This window comes from Xenopus laevis, chromosome 6L, assembly GCF_017654675.1.
Source record: "Xenopus laevis strain J_2021 chromosome 6L, Xenopus_laevis_v10.1, whole genome shotgun sequence".
Taxonomy (NCBI): Eukaryota; Metazoa; Chordata; class Amphibia; order Anura; family Pipidae; genus Xenopus; species Xenopus laevis.
In genome coordinates this window covers 8,589,611-8,611,065 of record NC_054381.1, presented here as the reverse complement: position 1 = coordinate 8,611,065, position 21,455 = coordinate 8,589,611, and the positions used below count along the sequence as shown (strand labels likewise).

The following is a 21,455-nucleotide window of genomic DNA, read 5'->3' as shown; positions in this document are numbered from 1 at the left end:
TCTTTGCTCTTCAGAACAAATAATCACCGAAGTCATGAGCATACAAGAGATTTTTGGTCTAGCACAAGAACGAACTGACATCAAAGATGAAGATGAAGAGAGCGCCCAGCCAAGTCTTCCACCAGAAGCTGCTCAAGAAGGGGATCTCCATTTATTATGGGAAGCATTAGCAAAGAAGCGGAGGATGAGCAGGGAACCTACGTTGGATTCCATCTCTGAGGTGCCAGAAGAAGAAGAAAAGCGTAGGCAGAAAAAAGAAGCAGAAATGCACGCAGATTTTTCAGGGTACACTTCCGATGATTTGACTAAAACAAGTGAAGCTGATTTTTCTGTGACCAGCTCGGACGATGAATCGCGAGCTGGAACACCATCTTTGGTGACCTATCTTAAAAAAGCTGGCCAATCAACCTTCACACATGGTTCCAAAGTTCACACAATGTCTGAAAGCAAATTTTTTAAACACTTTGAGACCAAGGAAATTGAGCACAAGGAAATCAAGGAACCCCCACCCACACAAGAACCTGAGATTTCAGATATATTTCAAGATGATGACCCAGCACTGGATAAGGCAGCTGTGAAAATTCAAGCTGCTTTTAAAGGATACAAAGCAAGAAAGGTGATCAAGCAACAAGAATGTCCTTTAGTTGCAGAAACATTTAAAGATTTGACTGTTGAACCAGGAGGAACAGTCCATCTTGAATGTGTAGCAATCAGCAAAACTGACATTACAGCTCGATGGTTGAAAGACAATGAAGAACTCTCTGATGGCCGCCATTATCATATTGATAATTACCCTGATGGAACCTGTTCCTTGATTATAACTGCTGTAGAAACCACAGACACTGGGAAATATACATGTGAAGTCTCTAACAAGTTTGGTGAAGTTTCACATTGTGCTTCTTTGGTGGTTGGAAGCGGCTTACCTGAAGTTTCTCTAAAACCAAAGCCTTTGATTGCTAAGCCTGGCTCAGACAGTGAAACAGAGAGTACATCAGGAAGTGATTTGGATGACGCTTTTAGGAAGGCAGGCAGAAGGCTTCATAAGATTTTTAAATCCAAGACATCCCTTGAAATGTCTGATGTTGAAGAAGAACTATTTGTTAGTGCTGATGAAGGCGACTTACCACCTGTAGACCAGCAAACTTACAGAGAGGATGATAAATATATTTACATCAAGTTTGAAGTCATGTCAGAAGCATCAATTGCTGCTAAGAGATTCAAGGAGATGTTCTCTGCAATGGGCATCCCTGTCAAAATAGATATTTTGGACCAAGGTGCAAAGAATGTTGAGCTACGGATAATGAAAGTAGAGACAGGAACCACTGAGCAGCAGAAAATGGCGGCAAGACATCAAATGACCTTGTTGACTTCTGATACTGGTGAGTATTTTTGTTCCAAAAGTGTGAAATTATTTTTCAACAGTCCAAGATATTTTATATACAGGGTAAGAAAAACATAAATAGTGAGTGAAACAAATGCGATATGATGATAAAGATCATTTTGAACATCATGCATTTCTTACTCGGCTGTAGGTCATATTCTAGATATTTTGTTGATTTATACTTTTTGTTGATATTGATAGGACTTTGAACTTTTTTATTTCTATGAGTAACATATGTTTGTTCCTGCTCCCAATTTTATTACTGAACTTCAGAACCATTGCTATTGATCGGATTTACTGTTAAAGAAAAGTACATTAACCCCGCATGCCTCCAATGTTTATTGTATATTAAACTAATTAATTCCCTTGGATCGAGTTTAATTATGTAACTTAGTTGTGCTTTTACCTTTTATTAATTCACTAAATCTGTGCACATTCAATTGATTCACTTATTAAGGTGCTAGGTGCTTCTCCCGCTTCAATTAATTGTCTTAATTTATTGCCTTGATAGAGCTTTAGCGAAACGCGCATCGGTGGCGTTTTTTAACCGTACCATATATATTTTAAACAAGGATTTTAACCGGTAAACAACTATCAATAGGTAATCACACCTCGTAGATTGACAAAAGGCGGTAATAGAACTTGCACGGAGTTCCCCGTTATAGATTAAAAAAAACTATTGATAGGATTTGTTTTATTTCAATTCAATTTCTTGTTTTTTGTATAATTACATTTAGTAAAATAAAAAAATAATGTTTGAAATCTGTTTCTTTCAGCTCCCATTTTTATTACTGAACTTCAGAACCAAGAGGTACAAGATGGTTATCCAGTCAGTTTTGATTGTGTTGTTATTGGAAGACCAATGCCATCAGTACGTTGGTTCAAAGATGGTAAGGTGATTGAAGAGGATGACCATTACATGATCAATGAAGACCAAGAGGGATGCCACCAACTTATTATAACTGCCGTAGTCCCCAAAGACATGGGAGTCTATAGATGTCTGGCAGAAAACAGAATGGGGGTATCTTCAACCAAGGCTGAGCTGAGAGTGGACTGTAAGTGACAAAAAGACTTCACTTAACTGTAACCGTAATGCTGTTGTTAAAAAAAGGGGCCTACGTTATATGGCCTGTTCTACTGTAAATAAAATGATGGCACTAGCATTCATCAATAATACTTGAGGCCACCATTAATCTCTGCTTGCTTGCTAATAAAGTATCCCAAAAACACACCATATAATACAGGATATTACCCTTCTCTACCTCTTGATGTCCACCTTTTACTGTATCCTCTCATATTAGCAATCTCTGGGGTTTGAAGCATGTATGGATGCAAGTAACTTTATAAATAGTGTCAATATACCGTATGCTCAAGCTCTCAGACACAACATTGATCATACATTGACACTAAAGGGTTCCTGGCATTGATTTTGGCTTCAAAAAGAGCACATTTATGTAGTATAGGTCCTATATTTTTCTAATGGTCTGCTTTTAGGTGCCATAATCAATTACCCTATCTGCAAGGAACACTTTAAAATTCCTGTTTGGAGAGAAATAAACAAAAAAATGCAAATAGCAAAAAATTGTGATTTTATTTTAATTTGATTTAGTTACAGGTAATGACCCCTCTTAAAATGTGCATTGAGATGAATTAAAAAAACAGAGAAGAACATTCAGAGTATAATTTCTGTTTTGACTTTTTATTTTGTTTTAGTAACCAGCTCAGATTATGACACTGCAGAGGCAACAGAAACGTCCTCTTATTTCAGCGCACAGGGATATCTGTCCAGGTAAATCCTCTTGCAAAGTAATGTGCTTAGGAAATGAAGGGCGATTATTATTAGTTATGTTCCAACTCAACCCTTGTTAAAGTGAAGCCACACATGAAATTGCAATGGTGTAGGCATGGTCCCACCAAAGTATTAGTCATTGTGGTAAACATTGTAACATCTCTCATTACCATAAAACATTAAAAAAGTTGACAACTGAGCTTCTACTGAAAATAAAGCATGGATTTGGAATTAATGTTGCATTGCAGTAGGAGTGGTCATCTAGCCTGACCTTTAATCAGGTGGATGGTATCACTCAACTATAACAAGGATATAAGAAAACATTCTTCTGTCCTTCATTTTGGCTTAAAGGGAACAGGAGGGCCTGGAATCTGCCACCGAACAAGACCAACTTCCTCAGGTTCTGGAGGAGCTACGAGACATGATGGTCGCTCCAGGGACTCCACTTACTAAATTTGAGATAAAAGTGAAAGGTAAAAAGAACACTGTGTTGTCATTGTAAACTAATAATAGGTTACCACCCCTGCACTCAGCAGTTGCAGTGTCTACTTTCACACTGATATCCCATTACCTAAGTATAGTAAGGTCTTACACTGTCTTAGACAGAGTGTGTATTTCAGGGTACCCATAGGCTTGTTCTTTACAATGGTCATCTATTTGCACCCACTAGCTATGAGATGTCCAGTCTCTGAGTATAACTGCTTGTATTTCAGGTTACCCAAGTCCTCGAGTCTACTGGTTTAAAGATGGTCAACCTATCCATGCCTCTGACAGAATACTAATGACTGACAAAAAGAAACTGCATGCACTGGAAATTCTGAATGTGACAAAGGAAGATGCCGGGGAGTATTCAACTTACATCAGTAATTCAGCTGGCTCTGCATACTCATCTGCCAGACTTTCTGTCAAAGGTAGGTTCTTTTTGTAAAAGGATGTTATGGATTACTTTACTGGTATAATGATGCATGTAAACTTACACGTTAAAAATAAATTACATCTCCAAAAAGTCTTTTTAAAGGAGAAAGCGAACAAGTCAGTTTACTTCCAATAGATTAGCCACAGTAGTGAAAGCTAGAATGCTATATTTATTCTGTTGAATGCTTTACCGTATCTGAGTAAACAGATCTATTTGTTTAGGATAGCAGCTGCCATATTAGCTTGGTGTGAGATCACTTCCTGTCTGAACCTTTTCCTGCTTGCTCATAACTCTGGGCTCAAATTACAGCAGAAAGGGGAGGAGGGAGAAGGGAGGAGGGGAAGGAGAGTGGAACAAACTGAGCATGCTCAAGCCCATGCCCTGGAGGTTTAAGCTGAAAACAGGAAGTCCGATACAGAAGCCTATGTCCACACAATAGAAGGAAAGAAATGTGGTGTTTATTGACTTCCTTTGAGGGTTTAATGGTGTATTTATATAGACCTTTCTGATAAAGCTTAATTAGTGTTCCTTCTCCCTTAAATGTTCTCCCAAATATTTATTGGCCTTGACCTGGTTCCCAAAACTTACTTAAAGTATCTCATCATACTCTTGTTGATATTATGTTGTCTATTTCATTAAAGGACCAGATGAGCTACAGAAGGACAAGCCAATGGAAGAAGCAGGAGGTCAGTGGATCCTTATTTATAGTAAATCTCAGCTGGGCACATTAGGAGGACCCTGCAACACCTGACTCATCTTTCTCAGTAGACAATTTTGTGATGGGGCTTTACTGGTATAAGACCAGTGGTAAGCACTAAAATTGCATTAAAAAGGCTTCATAATTCCTACTTGTCAAGGCATGATGGAGAAGCTTCTGCCCAAATAACCAAACCCCTCTGACCAATATTATTACTTTTTCAAATATAGGGGGGCCTCATTTGTGAGGAAATTATAGGACACTCTAATCAATAACAGGCTCATGAGGCACTGAAAGATCCAAGCATGCCTGGAGTTTGTCCCACGTGCAGCAATTGCCCTCATTTTTCACTAGGCACAAATTAGTTGCCTTTTCAAATTGTGTTAATGGTCATCAAATGTTCACCACTGGAAGCAGCTGGGAAGCTATGCTTTGATGTCTTCAGTAATTGCTTGAAACATGTTGTATATTTATATAGTTTGAGGCATTTACCCAACGTTAAACATTATAATAAGTTTTCTACCATTTACATTCATTTATTTTATCTCTAACTTATCATGTGATCTTGAAAATCCTAAATACATAAAGTGGTAATAAGTTTACCTTTATTTTAGGACAACTAGGCCAGCTATACAGTATTTTACCCAATATTATAGTTTCAGTCCCAAAACCTATTTACATCTACAATGGTGTTAGGTGGAGAGATGACATGCTCCACTAAGTTGGCTGCCAAATATGCATGTCTTCTTGTAATATATTGATTTTGATAACCCACAGATGGAGAAAAGCCAGTACCACCAATGTTCTTGGAAAGATTCACAAACAAAAAAGTACTGAAAGGAGCCAGTATAACCTTATCTGTGAAAGTTGAAGGTAACAACCACGCTTATCTGCTCCAATAAGTCTTAGTGAATGGTGCAAAAATGTTTTATGAAGAGTAAATGTATACATATAGTATATAAAATGAATGGATATATTAGGGTGGCATCAGGGCCGGATTTACATATTGGGCGCTCCTAGGCCCACAGCCATTCGTCACCCCTTTCCCCTTCAGGGGGACAGGAGCAATGGGGATTGGCACATGGGAAATGTAAAAAAATTATTGTATCTCCAGCACATCCCCAGTGTTTTTGAACCAATGTGGGTGTGGTTGGGCGGCATGCCGCCCCCCTAAAATCCTGCCGCCCTAGGCCCGGGCCTAGGTGGCCTTTCCACAAATCCGGGCCTGGGTGGCATTGTGTCTGTAGTATCACTGGAGATAATAGTCTCTGGGAAGGGAGTGTGGCTGTGGGATAGCAGGTATAGTAGGGAGAGATGGTGCCTATAGTAACAGTGGATAATAGTCTCTGGGAAGGGAGTGTGACTGTGGGATAGCAGGTATAGTAGGGAGAGATGGTGCCTATAGTAACAGTGGGATAATAGTCTCTGGGAAGGGAGTGTGACTGTGGGATAGCAGGTATAGTAGGGAGAGATGGTGCCTATAGTAACAGTGGATAATAGTCTCTGGGAAGGGAGTGTGGCTGTGGGATAGCAGGTATAGTAGGGAGAGATGGTGTCTATAGTAACAGATAATAGTCTCTGGGAAGGGAGTGTGGCTGTGGGATAGCAGGTATAGTAGGGAGAGATGGTGTCTATAGTAACAGTGGATAATAGTCTCTGGGAAGGGAGTGTGACTGTGGGATAGCAGGTATAGTAGGGAGAGATGGTGCCTATAGTAACAGTGGATAATAGTCTCTGGGAAGGGAGTGTGACTGTGGGATAGCAGGTATAGTAGGGAGAGATGGTGTCTATAGTAACAGTGGATAATAGTCTCTGGGAAGGGAGTGTGACTGTGGGATAGCAGGTATAGTAGGGAGAGATGGTGCCTATAGTAACCATGGGATAATAGTCTCTGGGAAGGGAGTGTGACTGTGAGATAGCAGGTATAGTAGGGAGAGATGGTGTCTATAGTAACAGTGGATAATAGTCTCTGGGAAGGGAGTGTGACTGTGGGATAGCAGGTATAGTAGGGAGAGATGGTGTCTATAGTAACAGTGGGATAATAGTCTCTGGGAAGGGAGAGATGGTGCCTATAGTAACAGTGGGATAATAGTCTCTGGGAAGGGAGTGTGACTGTGGGATAGCAGGTATAGTAGGGAGAGATGGTGTCTATAGTAACAGTGGGATAATAGTCTCTGGGGAGGGAGAGATGGTGCCTATAGTAACAGTGGGATAATAGTCTCTGGGAGGTACTGTGGCTGTGGGATAGCAGGTATAGTAGGGAGAGATGGTGTCTATAGTAACAGTGGGATAATAGTCTCTGGGGAGGGAGAGATGGTGCCTATAGTAACTGTGGATAATAGTCTCTGGGAGGTACTGTGGCTGTGGGATAGCAGGTATAGTAGGGAGAGATGGTGCCTATAGTAACTGTGGATAATAGTCTCTGGGAGGGACTGTGGCTGTGGGATAGCAGGTATAGTAGGGAGAGATGGTGTCTATAGTAACAGTGGATAATAGTCTCTGGGAAGGGAGTGTGACTGTGGGATAGCAGGTATAGTAGGGAGAGATGGTGCCTATAATAACAGTGGGATAATAGTCTCTGGGAAGGAAGTTTGACTGTGGGATAGCAGGTATAGTAGGGAGAGATGGTGCCTATAGTAACAGTGGATAATATTCTCTGGGAAGGGAGTGTGACTGTGGGATAGCAGGTATAGTAGGAAGAGATGGTGTCTATAGTAACAGTGGATAATAGTCTCTGGGAAGGGAGTGTGACTGTGGGATAGCAGGTATAGTAGGGAGAGATGGTGCCTATAGTAACAGTGGATAATAGTCTCTGGGAAGGGCGTGTGACTGTGGGATAGCAGGTATAGTAGGGAGAGATGGTGCCTATAGTAACAGTGGATAATATTCTCTGGGAAGGGAGTGTGACTGTGGGATAGCAGGTATAGTAGGAAGAGATGGTGTCTATAGTAACAGTGGATAATAGTCTCTGGGAAGGGAGTGTGACTGTGGGATAGCAGGAATAGTAGGGAGAGATTGTGTCTATAGTAACAGTGGATAATAGTCTCTGGGAAGGGAGTGTGACTGTGGGATAGCAGGTATAGTAGGGAGAGATGGTGCCTATAGTAACAGTGGATAATAGTCTCTGGGAAGGGAGTGTGACTGTGGGATAGCAGGTATAGTAGGAAGAGATGGTGCCTATAGTAACAGTGGATAATAGTCTCTGGGAAGGGAGTGTGACTGTGGGATAGCAGGTATAGTAGGGAGAGATGGTGCCTATAGTAACAGTGGGATAATAGTCTCTGGGAAGGGAGTGTGACTGTGGGATAGCAGGTATAGTAGGGAGAGATGGTGTTATAGTAACAGTGGATAATAGTCTCTGGGAAGGGAGTGTGACTGTGGGGATAGCAGGTATAGTAGGGAGAGATGGTGCCTATAGTAACCGTGGGATAATAGTCTCTGGAAGGGAGTGGTTGACTGTGAGATAGCAGGTATAGTAGGGAGAGATGGTGTATATAGTAGTCTGGTAGTCTCTGGGAAGGGAGTGTGACTGTGGGATAGCAGGTATAGTAGGGAGAGATGGTGCTATAAGTAACAGTGGATAATAGTCTCTGGAAAGGAAGTGTGACTGTGGATAGCAGGTATAGTAGGGAGAGATGGTGTTATAGTAAAGTGGATAATAGTCTCTGGGAAGGAGAGTGACTCTATAGCAGGTATAGCATAGTACAGTGGAGTCTCTGGGAAGGGAGTGTGGCTGTGGGATAGCAGGTATAGTAGGGAGAGATGGTGTCTATAGTAACAGTGGGATAATAGTCTCTGGGAAGGGAGAGATGGTGCCTATAGTAACAGTGGATAATAGTCTCTGGGAGGTATGTGGCTGTGGGATAGCAGGTATAGTAGGGAGAGATGGTGCCTATAGTAACTGTGGATAATAGTCTCTGGGAGGGACTGTGGCTGTGGGATAGCAGGTATAGTAGGGAGAGATGGTGTCTATAGTAACAGTGGATAATAGTCTCTGGGAAGGGAGAGATGGTGCCTATAGTAACAGTGGGATAATAGTCTCTGGGAAGGAAGTTTGACTGTGGGATAGCAGGTATAGTAGGGAGAGATGGTGCCTATAGTAACTGTGGATAATTGTCTCTGGGAGGGACTGTGGCTGTGGGATAGCAGGTATAGTAGGGAGAGATGGTGTCTATAGTAACAGTGGATAATATTCTCTGGGAAGGGAGTGTGACTGTGGGATAGCAGGTATAGTAGGAAGAGATGGTGTCTATAGTAACAGTGGATAATAGTCTCTGGGAAGGGAGTGTGACTGTGGGATAGCAGGTATAGTAGGGAGAGATGGTGCCTATAGTAACAGTGGATAATAGTCTCTGGGAAGGGAGTGTGACTGTGGGATAGCAGGTATAGTAGGGAGAGATGGTGCCTGTAGTAACAGAGGGATAATAGTCTCTGGGAAGGGAGTGTGACTGTGGGATAGCAGGAATAGTAGGGAGAGATTGTGTCTATAGTAACAGTGGATAATAGTCTCTGGGAAGGTAGTGTGACTGTGGGATAGCAGGTATAGTAGGGAGAGATGGTGCCTATAGTAACAGTGGATAATAGTCTCTGGGAAGGGAGTGTGACTGTGGGATAGCAGGTATAGTAGGGAGAGATGGTGCCTGTAGTAACAGAGGGATAATAGTCTCTGGGAAGGGAGTGTGACTGTGGGATAGCAGGAATAGTAGGGAGAGATTGTGTCTATAGTAACAGTGGATAATAGTCTCTGGGAAGGGAGTGTGACTGTGGGATAGCAGGTATAGTAGGGAGAGATGGTGCCTGTAGTAACAGTGGATAATAGTCTCTGGGAAGGGAGTGTGACTGTGGGATAGCAGGTATAGTAGGAAGAGATGGTGTCTATAGTAACAGTGGGATAATAATCTCTGGGAAGGGAGTGTGACTGTGGAATAGCAGGTATAGTAGGGAGAGATGGTGCCTATAGTAACAGTGGATAATAGTCTCTGGGAAGGGAGTGTGACTGTGGGATAGCAGGTATAGTAGGGAGAGATGGTGCCTATAGTAACAGTGGATAATAGTCTCTGGGAAGGGAGTGTGACTGTGGGATAGCAGGTATAGTAGGGAGAGATGGTGCCTATAGTAACAGTGGATAATAGTCTCTGGGAAGGGAGTGTGACTGTGGGATAGCAGGTATAGTAGGGAGAGATGGTGCCTATAGTAACAGTGGGATAATAGTCTCTGGGTAGGGACTGTGGCCATTAGATAGTAAGTGCAGTAACTTTGTGAAGAACAAAGTGACATACTAAATGTAACTAAACAAATATGTACATTTGTTTCTCAGGAATTCCTCCTCCAACAATCACCTGGTTGAAGGAAGATTCCCCTGAAGATGTACTTTGGATTAAACCAGAGACTCCTGGGTACAAAATGGCCAGCTCAAACAGGCACCACAGTCTGATCTTACTGGATGTTGGCACAGAGTTTTCTGGCACTTACACCTGTATTGCAACAAACAAGGTGGGACAGTCCATCTGCACAGCCTCTGTGGATATTGCAGAAGGTAAGGTTTCATATAAAGACAAGCAGGTATTTGTATGCAGGTTACGACATCCCCTTTACATGGGCAGAAGCAACATCTTGCAGCTCATAGGTTGTTGCTGAAGGCTTATTATGCCTTTATATGCACTAGAATGGTCTTCACTGTAGGAAACACATTGGAAGACCATATTATCATAATTCAGCAGTGTTACCATTCAGTTCCCATCCAACTCTACACTGTGTTTAACAGCCAAAGAAGCCGAGATCCTGAAAGAAGCCGACAAATTAGTGAAAGAAATGTTGGGACGAACACCATTACCTGGGTAAGTTGACTTGTCTTTAATTGTAACACTAAAAATGTAGACTTCAGATTGTTGGTTTTTGTTTTTGACAAGACATGCATGTATGTATATAAGTATGTATGTAAGTATATATATATATATATGTATGACTTCTTACATTGTAGATGTTTGTGTGTCCCACAGCAAAGCATCCCAAACCAAGCCTTGATTTATTCCATGCCCTAATACTGAAGTTGTCCATTAGTGAATATTCCCACAGGACCTTCAATAGCCCTGGGACAAAATTAGTCATTGGGTCTACCCTTGTATCATTACACCCCGGCTCCACTGTGTAACTCCATTCATCCACTAGTCAATAAAGATAAAGTAAACTATTATCAATCAGTTTCAGACTCAGACATCACAGGTCCACCAGAGAACCTGATGTCCCACCAACCACTAGCAAGCCAATCCAGAGCATCTGTGAAGACATTTAGTAGACCCTTCACATCACCATTGTTTAGATACCACCCTCCTCATCCCTGTAACGGTGCAGTAGTAGCCAGTTCAGAACCTGGGTGTGTTGCCCCCTAAGGTATTTCTCTGTGTTCCTCTGGGCTTTGGTGCACATATTCCTGACACTGAAGAGTGAAGTGTTCTTTTAGCTGATACATTTCTTTAATAAAGTTTTAAAGTCTGAGAAGGAAAGGCTACAACGTTACTGAGATATTCATGAGTTGTTAGGTACTCAAGAGGTTGGGTTGGTACTGTTTGACCCAAGGTTGGGCCGGGAGTATGAATTACAGAAACTGGGCAGTTGGATCTTCCCAACAAATTTGTGCATTATGGGCTGCTAATTGCATAGGAGTCACCCAAGCACCTGCTTTCAGTAGAATTTAATTTCAGTCTGCTTGAGTGTTGCCTTTAATACCTTTAAAGGGATACTGTCATGGGAAAAAAATTTTTTTCAAAATAAATCAGTTAATAGTCCTGCTCCAGCAGAATTCTGCACTGAAATACATTTCTCAAAAGAGCAAACAGATTATTTTATATTCAATTTTGAAATCTGACATGGGGCTAGACATATTGTCAATTTCCCAGCTGCCCCAAGTCATGTGACTTGTGCTCTGATAAACTTCAATCACTCTTTACTGCTGTACTGCAAGTTGGAGTGATATCACCCCCTCCCTTTTCCCCCCCAGCAGCCAAACAAAAGAACAATGGGAAGGTAACCAGATAACAGCTCCCTAACACAAGATAACAGCTGCCTGGTAGATCTAAGAACAACACTCAATAGTAAAAACCCATGTCCCACTGAGACACATTCAGTTACATTGAGAAGGAAAAACAGCAGCCTGCCAGAAAGCATTTCTCTGCTAAAGTGCAGGCACAAGTCACATGACCAGGGGCAGCTGGGAAATTGACAAAATGTCTAGCCCCATGTCAGATTTCAAAATTGAATATAAAAAAATCTGTTTGCTCTTTTGAGAAATGGATTTCAGTGCAGAATTCTGCTGGAGCAGCACTATTAACTGATTCATTTTGAAAAAAACATTTTTTCCCATGACAGTATCCCTTTAACTACTAAAATGTTGGTGCTAATTGACCTCTCCATCCTCCAGTACTGACCAAACCTACTCTCCCTTCACCCTTTTTGTGCAGGTTTGAAGAGGGCAGGGAGATAGAACCTGGGTAAGTTTATTTTCTAGGCTTCTTCATTTATTCCTTAACTGTCTTCTGCTAATTGCAGGTAATTAAAGATTGCTTAATTATACACCAGCTGCCTCGGATCAGTGATTTACTTGGAATGCAGGGCCTACATCATTTCTCATAATCAAAATGAAACTTATGCTTAATTCATTTAACGCAGACAGAGAAATGGTTACGGGAGGGGAACAGCAATCACCAGTTAAAGCAGAGCTTGTATTCGGGTTGGAGTCGGGTCGTGCACAATCAGTTTTAATCAATTTATTTTCTATCTGTTTACAGTGTGATTGGCATCTCAGTGCAACCTCCTGAGGATAGCGGTACGTGCAACTGCAAAGAGCTGGTTCAAATAAAATTCTGATGATTATTGGAAGATGTATTCATGGGAAATTTAATATTGATTTTGCAGTATTAATATTTAATTTTAATATTTTTAGCACTTGTGTCTTTGTATTCAAACCTGCATTCCCCCTGTTTTCATTGGCTGTGCTGTATTCATAAGGAGCATGCCACTGAGCATGTGAGTGTCACAGACACTTTCCAAGATGGTGACCCCCTGTGACTTTAGGCTGGTGCAATATCATTATATAAAATATGGCATTTCTTAGCCACATTAATTTTTAAGGATTAGTTCTCCTTTAATTTGCTATATTTATAGAGAACTTCAGCATTGATTCTGCAAAAAAAAAATATCCATAAATTTCTTTGCCAGATCAGACTTGACCACATCCCATTATTGCCTTTATTGCCATTCTTGGGAGGAGCGTGTAGCCACCTTGCCACTTTTGGGACAAATTAGACTGTCAATAATTTTGTTAAAGAGATACTGTCATGGGAAAAAAAATCAGTTAATAGTGCTGCTCCAGTATAATTCTGCACTGAAATCCATTTCTCAAAAGAGCAAACATTTAATTTTGAAATCTGACATATTGCTATACATATTGTCAGTTTCCCAGCTGCCCCAGTCATGTGACTTGTGTTCTGATAAACTTCAGTCACTCTTTACTGCTGTACTGCAAGTTGGAGTGATGTCACCCCTTCCTTTCCCCCCAGCAGCCTAACAACAGAACAATGGGAAGGTAACCAGATAACAGCTCCCTAGCACAAGATAACAGCTGCCTGGTAGATCTAAGAACAGCACTCAATAGTAAAATCCAGGTCCCACTGAGACACATTCAGTTAAATTAAGTAGGAGAAACAACAGCCTGCCAGAAAGCAGTTCCATCCTAAAGTGCTGGCTCTTTCTGAAATCACATGACCAGGCAAAATGACCTGAGATGCACCTACACACCAATATTACAACTAAATACACTTGCTGGTTCAGGAATGAAATTTTATATTGTAGAGTGAAATATTTGCAGTGTAAGCAGTGTCATTTAGAAATAAAAACTACATCATAAAAATCCTGACAGAATCCCTTTAAAGTAATTAAATTCAACCTCTTTGGAACCAAAGCCAGGCCCACACTATGCACCAACGATACCCTTGGCTTATCCGCTATGGCTATAAATCAGTATGATTTCCAAAAAAAATCTTTTAGGGTTGACAGGTCTGTAAATAACTGGACTTTAGTAACATTTTACTACTTCAATTAAATTTCCATAATAACTATGAAATTGCTTCAACTTGTCCTGATAATGTGTTTTCCAATGTGGTTCCAAATTAAATTCCCTATTTATGCCCATGTATTAGAAATCAATAGTGTAAGTCAAAACACACTATTTTGGGGTATTACCCTCCTTCATCTGGTTTTTATATAAAACAATAATAAACACCATTAGAAAAAGAATAAAACTTTGGGAATAAGAGTATACTATATGATTGCCAGGAACAGTTTACTGAGGCAGGGATGAATGAACAGGTCCTGGTCATCATAATCAGGATATTGGGCCAAGTAACGACATAATGATAGTTTAGGGTAGTGATCGCCAACCAGTAGCTCGTGAGTAAAATTTTGCTCCCCAACTCCTTGGATGTTGCTCCCAGTAGCCTCAAAGCAGGGGCTTCTTTTTGAATTCCAGGCAAGTTTTGGTTGTATAAAAACCATGTTTACTGCCAAACAGAGCCTCCTGTAGGTCCACATAGGGGCTTCCAAACAGTCAATCTCATCCCTTATTTGACACCCCAAGAAATAGAATATAGTGGCACAGAAAGACTTGGGGCAACTGGGGAAAATAAAAAAAATAAAAAGCAAAGCGTAGGTGCTGAAACTATAAAGGATGTAAAAAACAGTCAATAGAGTGTTCTGAGAAACGTGTTCTTAATATAGTCTTCTTCATTTTCCTTTTACAGGAGAGGCGGCCAAGCCCCATATTTCACTGACAGATGTTGGAACTGAGGAATTCTTCCAGAAACTGACATCACGCATAACAGAAATGGTATCTGCAAAGATAAGTCAAGGTAAGTCTTCCCAAGACTATCTCACAAACTAAGCCCACTTACCATAGGGATTATTTCAAAAATGAGTGTGTATTTAGCAAGAGTGTTGTCCTTGTAGAAAGCAAAGCGATCATGCCTTAACCCTTTTCTTTTATAAGAAACCTTACCTTCCATACTGTGAAAGTTGGTGTAACTACCTGGAGGCATTAACATCCCCCCTATAATTAAGGGAGCCATGCTCAAGCTCCCAAGTAACTGAAAACATTTTTTCTACCTACATGGCTGTTGTAGTGAGAGAGCTAGCAAGTGAGAAGAGTGATGAGCAGGAGCAGTAGGTATTTGCCTTGGGTGCCAGTATCTCTTGGTCCTCTTTAGGGCATCCTCTATTATTTAAATGAAACTCTGTTATGAACAATAGCCAGTGGCTTTCAATCTCAACATCTCCAAACATGAACATGGGGGGAATGGGAAGCACAAAAAAAAAATAACATACATTTTAGTAAATATATTTAAAGAGGGATGCAAATCTCAAATTTAAAATGCTGTTATGTTTATCTTCCAATCTGTCCTTAGAACTGCTGCCTGGTTTCTTGGTTATGAAGGATCCTAGCAACCAGTTCAGTTTAAAGCATGAGGGCCCTACACCAATTATCATAATTTAAAAAACAACCATTGGAATCTGTTTTCTTCTTTGTAAAATGGTGACATTCTCTTTCCTGCATGAGCGACTGGTGGGATCAATATGGTTTTCCTTGAGTGCATCACAAGCACCTTACCTGTCATCCTCGTCAGCTCCTCGCCCGCTAGTGTGGGCAGATATTTAACAGTCATGTATGACACACAAGAATCAATTTCTATTTCTAGAGCAGTCGATTTGTGAAATTTGTCTTTCTAAGCCTCTTCTATACATTTAGGGAAGTCTGTGCATGCTTAAAGGGCAGCTGCTGCTGCAGAATTCATTTGAATAATTCATTTACCCACAGCTCTTCGGAAAGGAAAGCTGAATTTAAAAAAAAGGAAGAGAATATTTAATATTCCAGGCATGATGTGTACATGGATTCTAAGCACAGGAGGTGCAGCTAGAATAAAGGCATAGCTTTCCTTTCTCTCTGTAATAATAAAGAAGTGCCTTGTAATTGATTAGCTTGTTAGCATGAATGGATAATTGAAATTAGAAGAACAGCTCTGCTCTGACATTCAGACATATTTATAGTAAGGATTAAAAAATGATTGTTTGAGAATGGCTTATAACTAAAGATATACTATTATATCTGCTTGTTGGTAAAATTGTTGGAATAATGGGGAGAAGCAGGAATAGTGGCTCAAGACAGCGACAGTAGGGAAATATCGAGACAGCAAGACGGAAAGATGGGAGTGCAGTGCAAAGTGGCAACAGTAAATTGGCGACAGATGGCGACTGTAGGGAACAATGGGGTATAGATGCAGGTGGTTGCTCTGAGTTCTATAGGTCAGCACTTGGTAGGGATAATGGAAAGATGAAGGTATAGTAGCACATGCCAAGACAGCAGGCAAGATAGAGACAGTAGGGGGAGATGGTGATAGCAGGACAAGATGGAGCAGGGCAAGATGGAGCAGGGCAAGACTGAGACAGCAGGGAAAGATGGAGACACAGATGGTTGCCCTGAGTTCTGTAGGTCAGCACTTGGTAGGAATAATGGGGAGAAGCAGGAATAGTAGCTCAAGACAAAGACAAATGGCAAGGTGGAAATAGTAGGGCAAGGTGGCGACAGAAGGGCGAGATGAGACAGTAGGTAAAAAGGGGTCTAGACACAGGTGGTTGGCCTGAGTTCAGTAGATCAGCACTTGGTAGGAATAATGAGAAGAAGCAGGTTGAGTAGTGCAACATAGACAGTAGGGCAAGATGGAAACAGAAGGCTATGATGGCCACAGTAGGGTAAGATGGAGATATTAGGGCAAGATGGCGACAATATGGCAAGATGGGGAAATGACTACAGCGGGGCAAGATCAAGACAATGACCTAAGATAGTGAAGATAACACTTTACATTAGGTTTGGCCAATTTATGTCCATTCAGTTATTATTGATGTCTAACTCCCAGCACTCAATGACATCTGAAGTCCTTTTGTAGCTTAACAACAGCTGAAGGTCTATAGGTCAGATGGTCCTCTTTTATATAACTATATATATATATATATATATATTATATGAGATATTAGATGGAGCATATGGTCTGAGCATCATAAAAAAAAAGCTTGTTAATAAAGTCTGCCATTGATGGTTCTCTTTGACAGCCTCACTTCGTGTCCCTGGAATGACAGGGATGGATAGTGATGATGAAACGAAGACCCCTTCAGCATCACCACGCCATGGAAGGTCCAGGCCTTCCTCAATTGCTGTTGAGTCTTCCTCAGAGTCAGAAGATGGAGACTCTAGAGGAGAGGTAAATCCACCACTGAATGAAACATGACTATAATGACTAGAGAAAATTTCAATCTTACTTCTTCATGGGGAGACCTTATAACAGATCTATCATTTTTGTGACCACAGATATTTGACATCTACATGGCATCTGCTGATTATAACCCAATTGTTGCGGATAAGGAATCATTAACCTTGAAAGAGGGTCAGTACGTGGAGGTTCTAGATTCCGCTCATCCCCTCAAATGGCTAGTCCGAACAAAGCCGACCAAGTTCACTGCTTCCAGGCAAGGTTGGGTCTCACCAGCTTACTTGGATAAGAGACTGAAGGTAACACAAGAAGTTTCTTTATAGTTAGAATGATTGACGGTTGGTCTTTAATTTCTTTAATGAGCTTATATGACTTCAACACAATACATATTTTCATTTGTGCATTAATTAATATTGAGTTTAAAGAAAACACAGCAGCTTCTATGTTGAGTTTTATTCTGATGCAGAAATTGACCCTTAATCATCAAGAACACATACACAGGGATTTCCACGATGATCTAATATATCCTGCACAGTAAACCCATAATGTTTAATAAGAATGCTATTATTTTTAATCTCAGCTATCATCTGAGTGGGCTGCAGGAGAAGCACCAGAACTTTCTGGAGTGTGTGTATCAGAAGAGGAGTACAAGAAGAAGCTCAGGTAGAAATTAAATTTTTCCTTTATTATTTCATGCAAATAGATCTCAACATACAGTACTCCCTGCTATATATATATGGGCTGTTCACCCAAAGTGCTAGAAGGGAACAACATTAATAGATAGTGTTCTGTTCTAGACCCAGTGTGCAAATGATCTCCTCTCTTGCCTTACCAGCATTCTGATCCAGGAGCTGCTAAACACAGAGAAGGAGTACGTGAAGGAGCTACAGTTCTTGCAGAACCATCACCTACATCACACTGAGCAGTGCCCCGATATCCCAGAGAATGTCACTAGCCAAAAATCCACCATCTTCAGGAACATCAACGACATTGGCAACTTTCACTCAAGGTGGGTACTTTTGGTTATCTTTTGCTTTTTGCATTTGGGTTCTACCATTACTTGGGAAGGATTTGCCACCCACTTTACATTAGGTGCAAAATACATGGGAATACTCTGATGCACCTTCCCCATGTGTATTATTTCATATGCTCAGACTACATGTGCATACAAAATTCGAATAAATAGTAGAGTAAGTTTATATATATGTTTACTAAACCCCGTATAATATTATTGTACTTTATTCTCTAGACAAACATTATTGTATCTGAACATCGTTCTTCTGTCAGACCTAACAGAGTTTTTTCTTTTATAAACAGCATTTTCTATCCTGAGCTGAAGAAATGTGACACAGATGATGACATTGCCATGTCCTTCATAAAGAACGAGGACGAATTCAACAAGTATATCATGTTCCTGGTTGGCCGTGTCCAGGCTGAGTCTGTTGTAGTCAGTGATGCTATTCAGGAGTTCTACAAGGTGAGTCCAAGGGCAAAAAGTTCCAGTGGGTATTTTAAGAAAATATATGTGAAAGCTGAACCTGAAAAACTCTCCTGCCGGGGGGGAGGTGTTTGTGGATATAAAGTGCAGTCTGGGGATGTTAGGGGATGCCCAGAAATGCACTAATTTAAAATCAGAAATGAATATAGACCAACATACATTAACCAATTCCCAATTTTGACAGGACAGCCTAAATCGGTGGAAAAATTATAGGCACAATAGACTATATGGGACAGTATTGACCTGAATTGCCTCTGCTTACTTTTAATTGTCTGTGCCAAGCATATTTATTTTACTAGAGGTCCAAAAAAATCATGTTCCCCCTGGTCCAAATAGTGGTATTTTAAGGCGATGGGACTAAAGTTATTGGGCTGGGTTTTGGGCAGATTGGGGGCATGCTTGGGCATAACTGGAAGTGGTCCAGACAAAAGGAATTTTTCTGGTTTTCGAATGTTGGGACGAATGGATCCAGATCAGATGTTATGTGTCAAAATTTACGTCAACTGGGATTTTAGCCTTGTTCTAAAAGTACCTGCACTCTTCCTCCAAAAATCAATACTGGGTGCTGTGGTCAAATATAATATAAAGCCTCCGGATTGGACCCGCACTCCCAAAAATTCTTGTGATCAAACAATTTTATTAAGCATCACTCGAGTGATGCTTAATATAATTGTTTGATCGCAAGAATTTTTTGGAGTGCGGGATTCTGAAGGCTTTATATATATATATAAACTATTCTATATACAGTTATGGGACCTGTCATCCAGAATGCACGAGACCTGGGATTTTCCAGATAACGAGTATTTCCATAATTTGGACCTTTCAAACCTTAAGTCTACTAGAAAATCATATAAACATTAAATAAACCCAATAGGCTGGTTTTGCTTCCAATAAGGATTAATTATATCTTAGTTGGGATCAAGTACAAGCGACTGTTTTATTATTACACAGAAAAAGGAGATCATTTTTTTTAAAAAAAATGTAAAAACCTGGATTATATGGATAAAATTGCCTTTCTGTAATTCAGAGCTTTCTGGATAACGGGTTTCTGGATAATGGATCCCATACCTCTCTTCCCATGTTGTTTTTAGCCAGAAACAGATTTTTTTGGATGATTGATGTATTCCCTTTGAGTGCTGGAGACTTTTATCTGTCCGTGAAATTATGGTTCTGAAAATAGACAAAGTAATTAGAAATCAATTATTAAAGCACAGTCCCAGTCTATGAACTGCACAAAATCTCATATGTTGAACTAATTTTAGAAGGAAGTGGAGTGTTTTTTGAACGTCTGCATTATGAATGTTCTTGTTGTTATTCAGCTTTAATGTAATAATTGCAACGTTTGCTCAAGGAACAATACGTCTAATCAACCAATGAAGTCCTTTAAAGCACTGGCTAACCGAAGCTCACAATTTTGTTATCTGTCTGAATCTCTTCTTCTACTCTTTTCCTTTTATTTGGTTCATCCCTACTGATAGGGGTTCTCATAAACCCTTTACTTTTAGAGACCTTTTTTCTCTTCTTTTTTTCTCTTCTTTTTTTATGCTGCCAGGCCAGAGGATCAGCCTTACTGGATATTTAGGGGGTCATTTATCAAAGGTCGAGTTTGTAGGGTTTGTGAGAAGTGATGGGCTAATCTGATCCGTTTCGCTTTGCCAAAAAATTCACAAATGCATTGAAGTCTATGGACAAACTAAGGCTACAAACATTTTCAAATTGCTGAAGGGACCTTGACAGATTTTAGATGGTGTATTTTTGGATTTGAGCTATTTCCAGGTTTGGGGTATAATAAATCTCAAAAAATTCAAGATTTTAACCTGAAAATTTTGACTAAAAAATACCCTCGAAAACTCAATTTTTTTGTGTAAAAATCAACTGAACGTTTGATAAATAACCCCCTTGATATCTGAAAACAATTGATATTTACTAAGGGCATTGTTGTCTCCTGCTAAGCTACAGTAAGGCAATTTACCAAATGAAGTCAACATCCCAAAACAATTTCTTACAGTATGAATATTTGTCAATGTTACATCATCAAGCTGTTACCACACTGAAATCTCACTGACTATTTTACAGAACTATTCAGAAGAAAGACTGGCGCTGTCAGATCCATCCAAGCCTCCTGTGCTTCCTCTGCAACATTATCTGGAAAGGCCCATAAACAGGATCCAGCGATATCAAGTCATTATTAAGGTGAACACTGATTTGTGATTCTGGTTAGAGTTTTAGTGATTGTCAAGAGGAGTGTATGAATGCATGATTTTGACCAAATTTCAAAAACATTAACTCCTACCGCTACTTAGTTACAACTGGGACCAACTGATCATTCATATTGTATTATGATTATCTCTCTGACTTGACTGACTGGACTGTCAAGGCTTTGTCAACCACCAGGATCCGAGCCATTGTGTACAAAAATATGAAGACAGATAATGAGACACAATGTAAATATTGAGACCTAGACCTGAAAGACAATTACTCCTCTAATTAAAATAATAAAAGGGATATAGACAACAAATATCACAATTAGAAAATTAATTTGGGTCAGAGTTCTGGTCAGAGGGATTTTGGTCCGAGTTTTTAGTTATCCAAGACATCTGGGAGGGGTCAAGAGGAACGGGTCTTGAGTTTCAGTGTAGCGAGTTGAGGAGTGTTAGGACAATATGATTTTGACCAAGTTTCAAAAACTTTCCCATCGCTACTCAGTTACAACTGGATCAACTGATCATTCATATTGTATTATGATTATCTGTCTGACTTGACTGACTGGACTGTCAAGGCTTTGTCAACTACCAGGATCTGAGCCATTGTGTACAAAAACATGAAGAACAGAGAGACAGATAATGAGACACAACTATAAAGA

At 40.3% G+C, this 21,455-nt stretch overlaps 1 protein-coding gene across 1 annotated transcript in view; it reads left to right on the top strand.

Annotated features, from left to right (window-relative positions):
* Positions 1-21,455, top strand: part of LOC108718692 (obscurin) — a 235,192-nt gene that overhangs the window by 145,882 nt on the left and 67,855 nt on the right. Inside the window, exons 84-101 of the mRNA XM_041565749.1 lie at positions 15-1,379; positions 2,158-2,436; positions 3,095-3,170; positions 3,522-3,643; positions 3,884-4,081; positions 4,728-4,772; positions 5,561-5,656; positions 10,101-10,319; positions 10,548-10,620; positions 12,241-12,270; positions 12,568-12,605; positions 14,578-14,685; positions 16,937-17,085; positions 17,193-17,393; positions 17,675-17,757; positions 17,930-18,103; positions 18,412-18,571; positions 20,669-20,785. Of these exons, the coding sequence (XP_041421683.1) occupies positions 15-1,379; positions 2,158-2,436; positions 3,095-3,170; positions 3,522-3,643; positions 3,884-4,081; positions 4,728-4,772; positions 5,561-5,656; positions 10,101-10,319; positions 10,548-10,620; positions 12,241-12,270; positions 12,568-12,605; positions 14,578-14,685; positions 16,937-17,085; positions 17,193-17,393; positions 17,675-17,757; positions 17,930-18,103; positions 18,412-18,571; positions 20,669-20,785 (3,533 nt within the window). The remainder of the gene's footprint in view (positions 1-14; positions 1,380-2,157; positions 2,437-3,094; positions 3,171-3,521; positions 3,644-3,883; positions 4,082-4,727; positions 4,773-5,560; positions 5,657-10,100; positions 10,320-10,547; positions 10,621-12,240; positions 12,271-12,567; positions 12,606-14,577; positions 14,686-16,936; positions 17,086-17,192; positions 17,394-17,674; positions 17,758-17,929; positions 18,104-18,411; positions 18,572-20,668; positions 20,786-21,455) is intronic.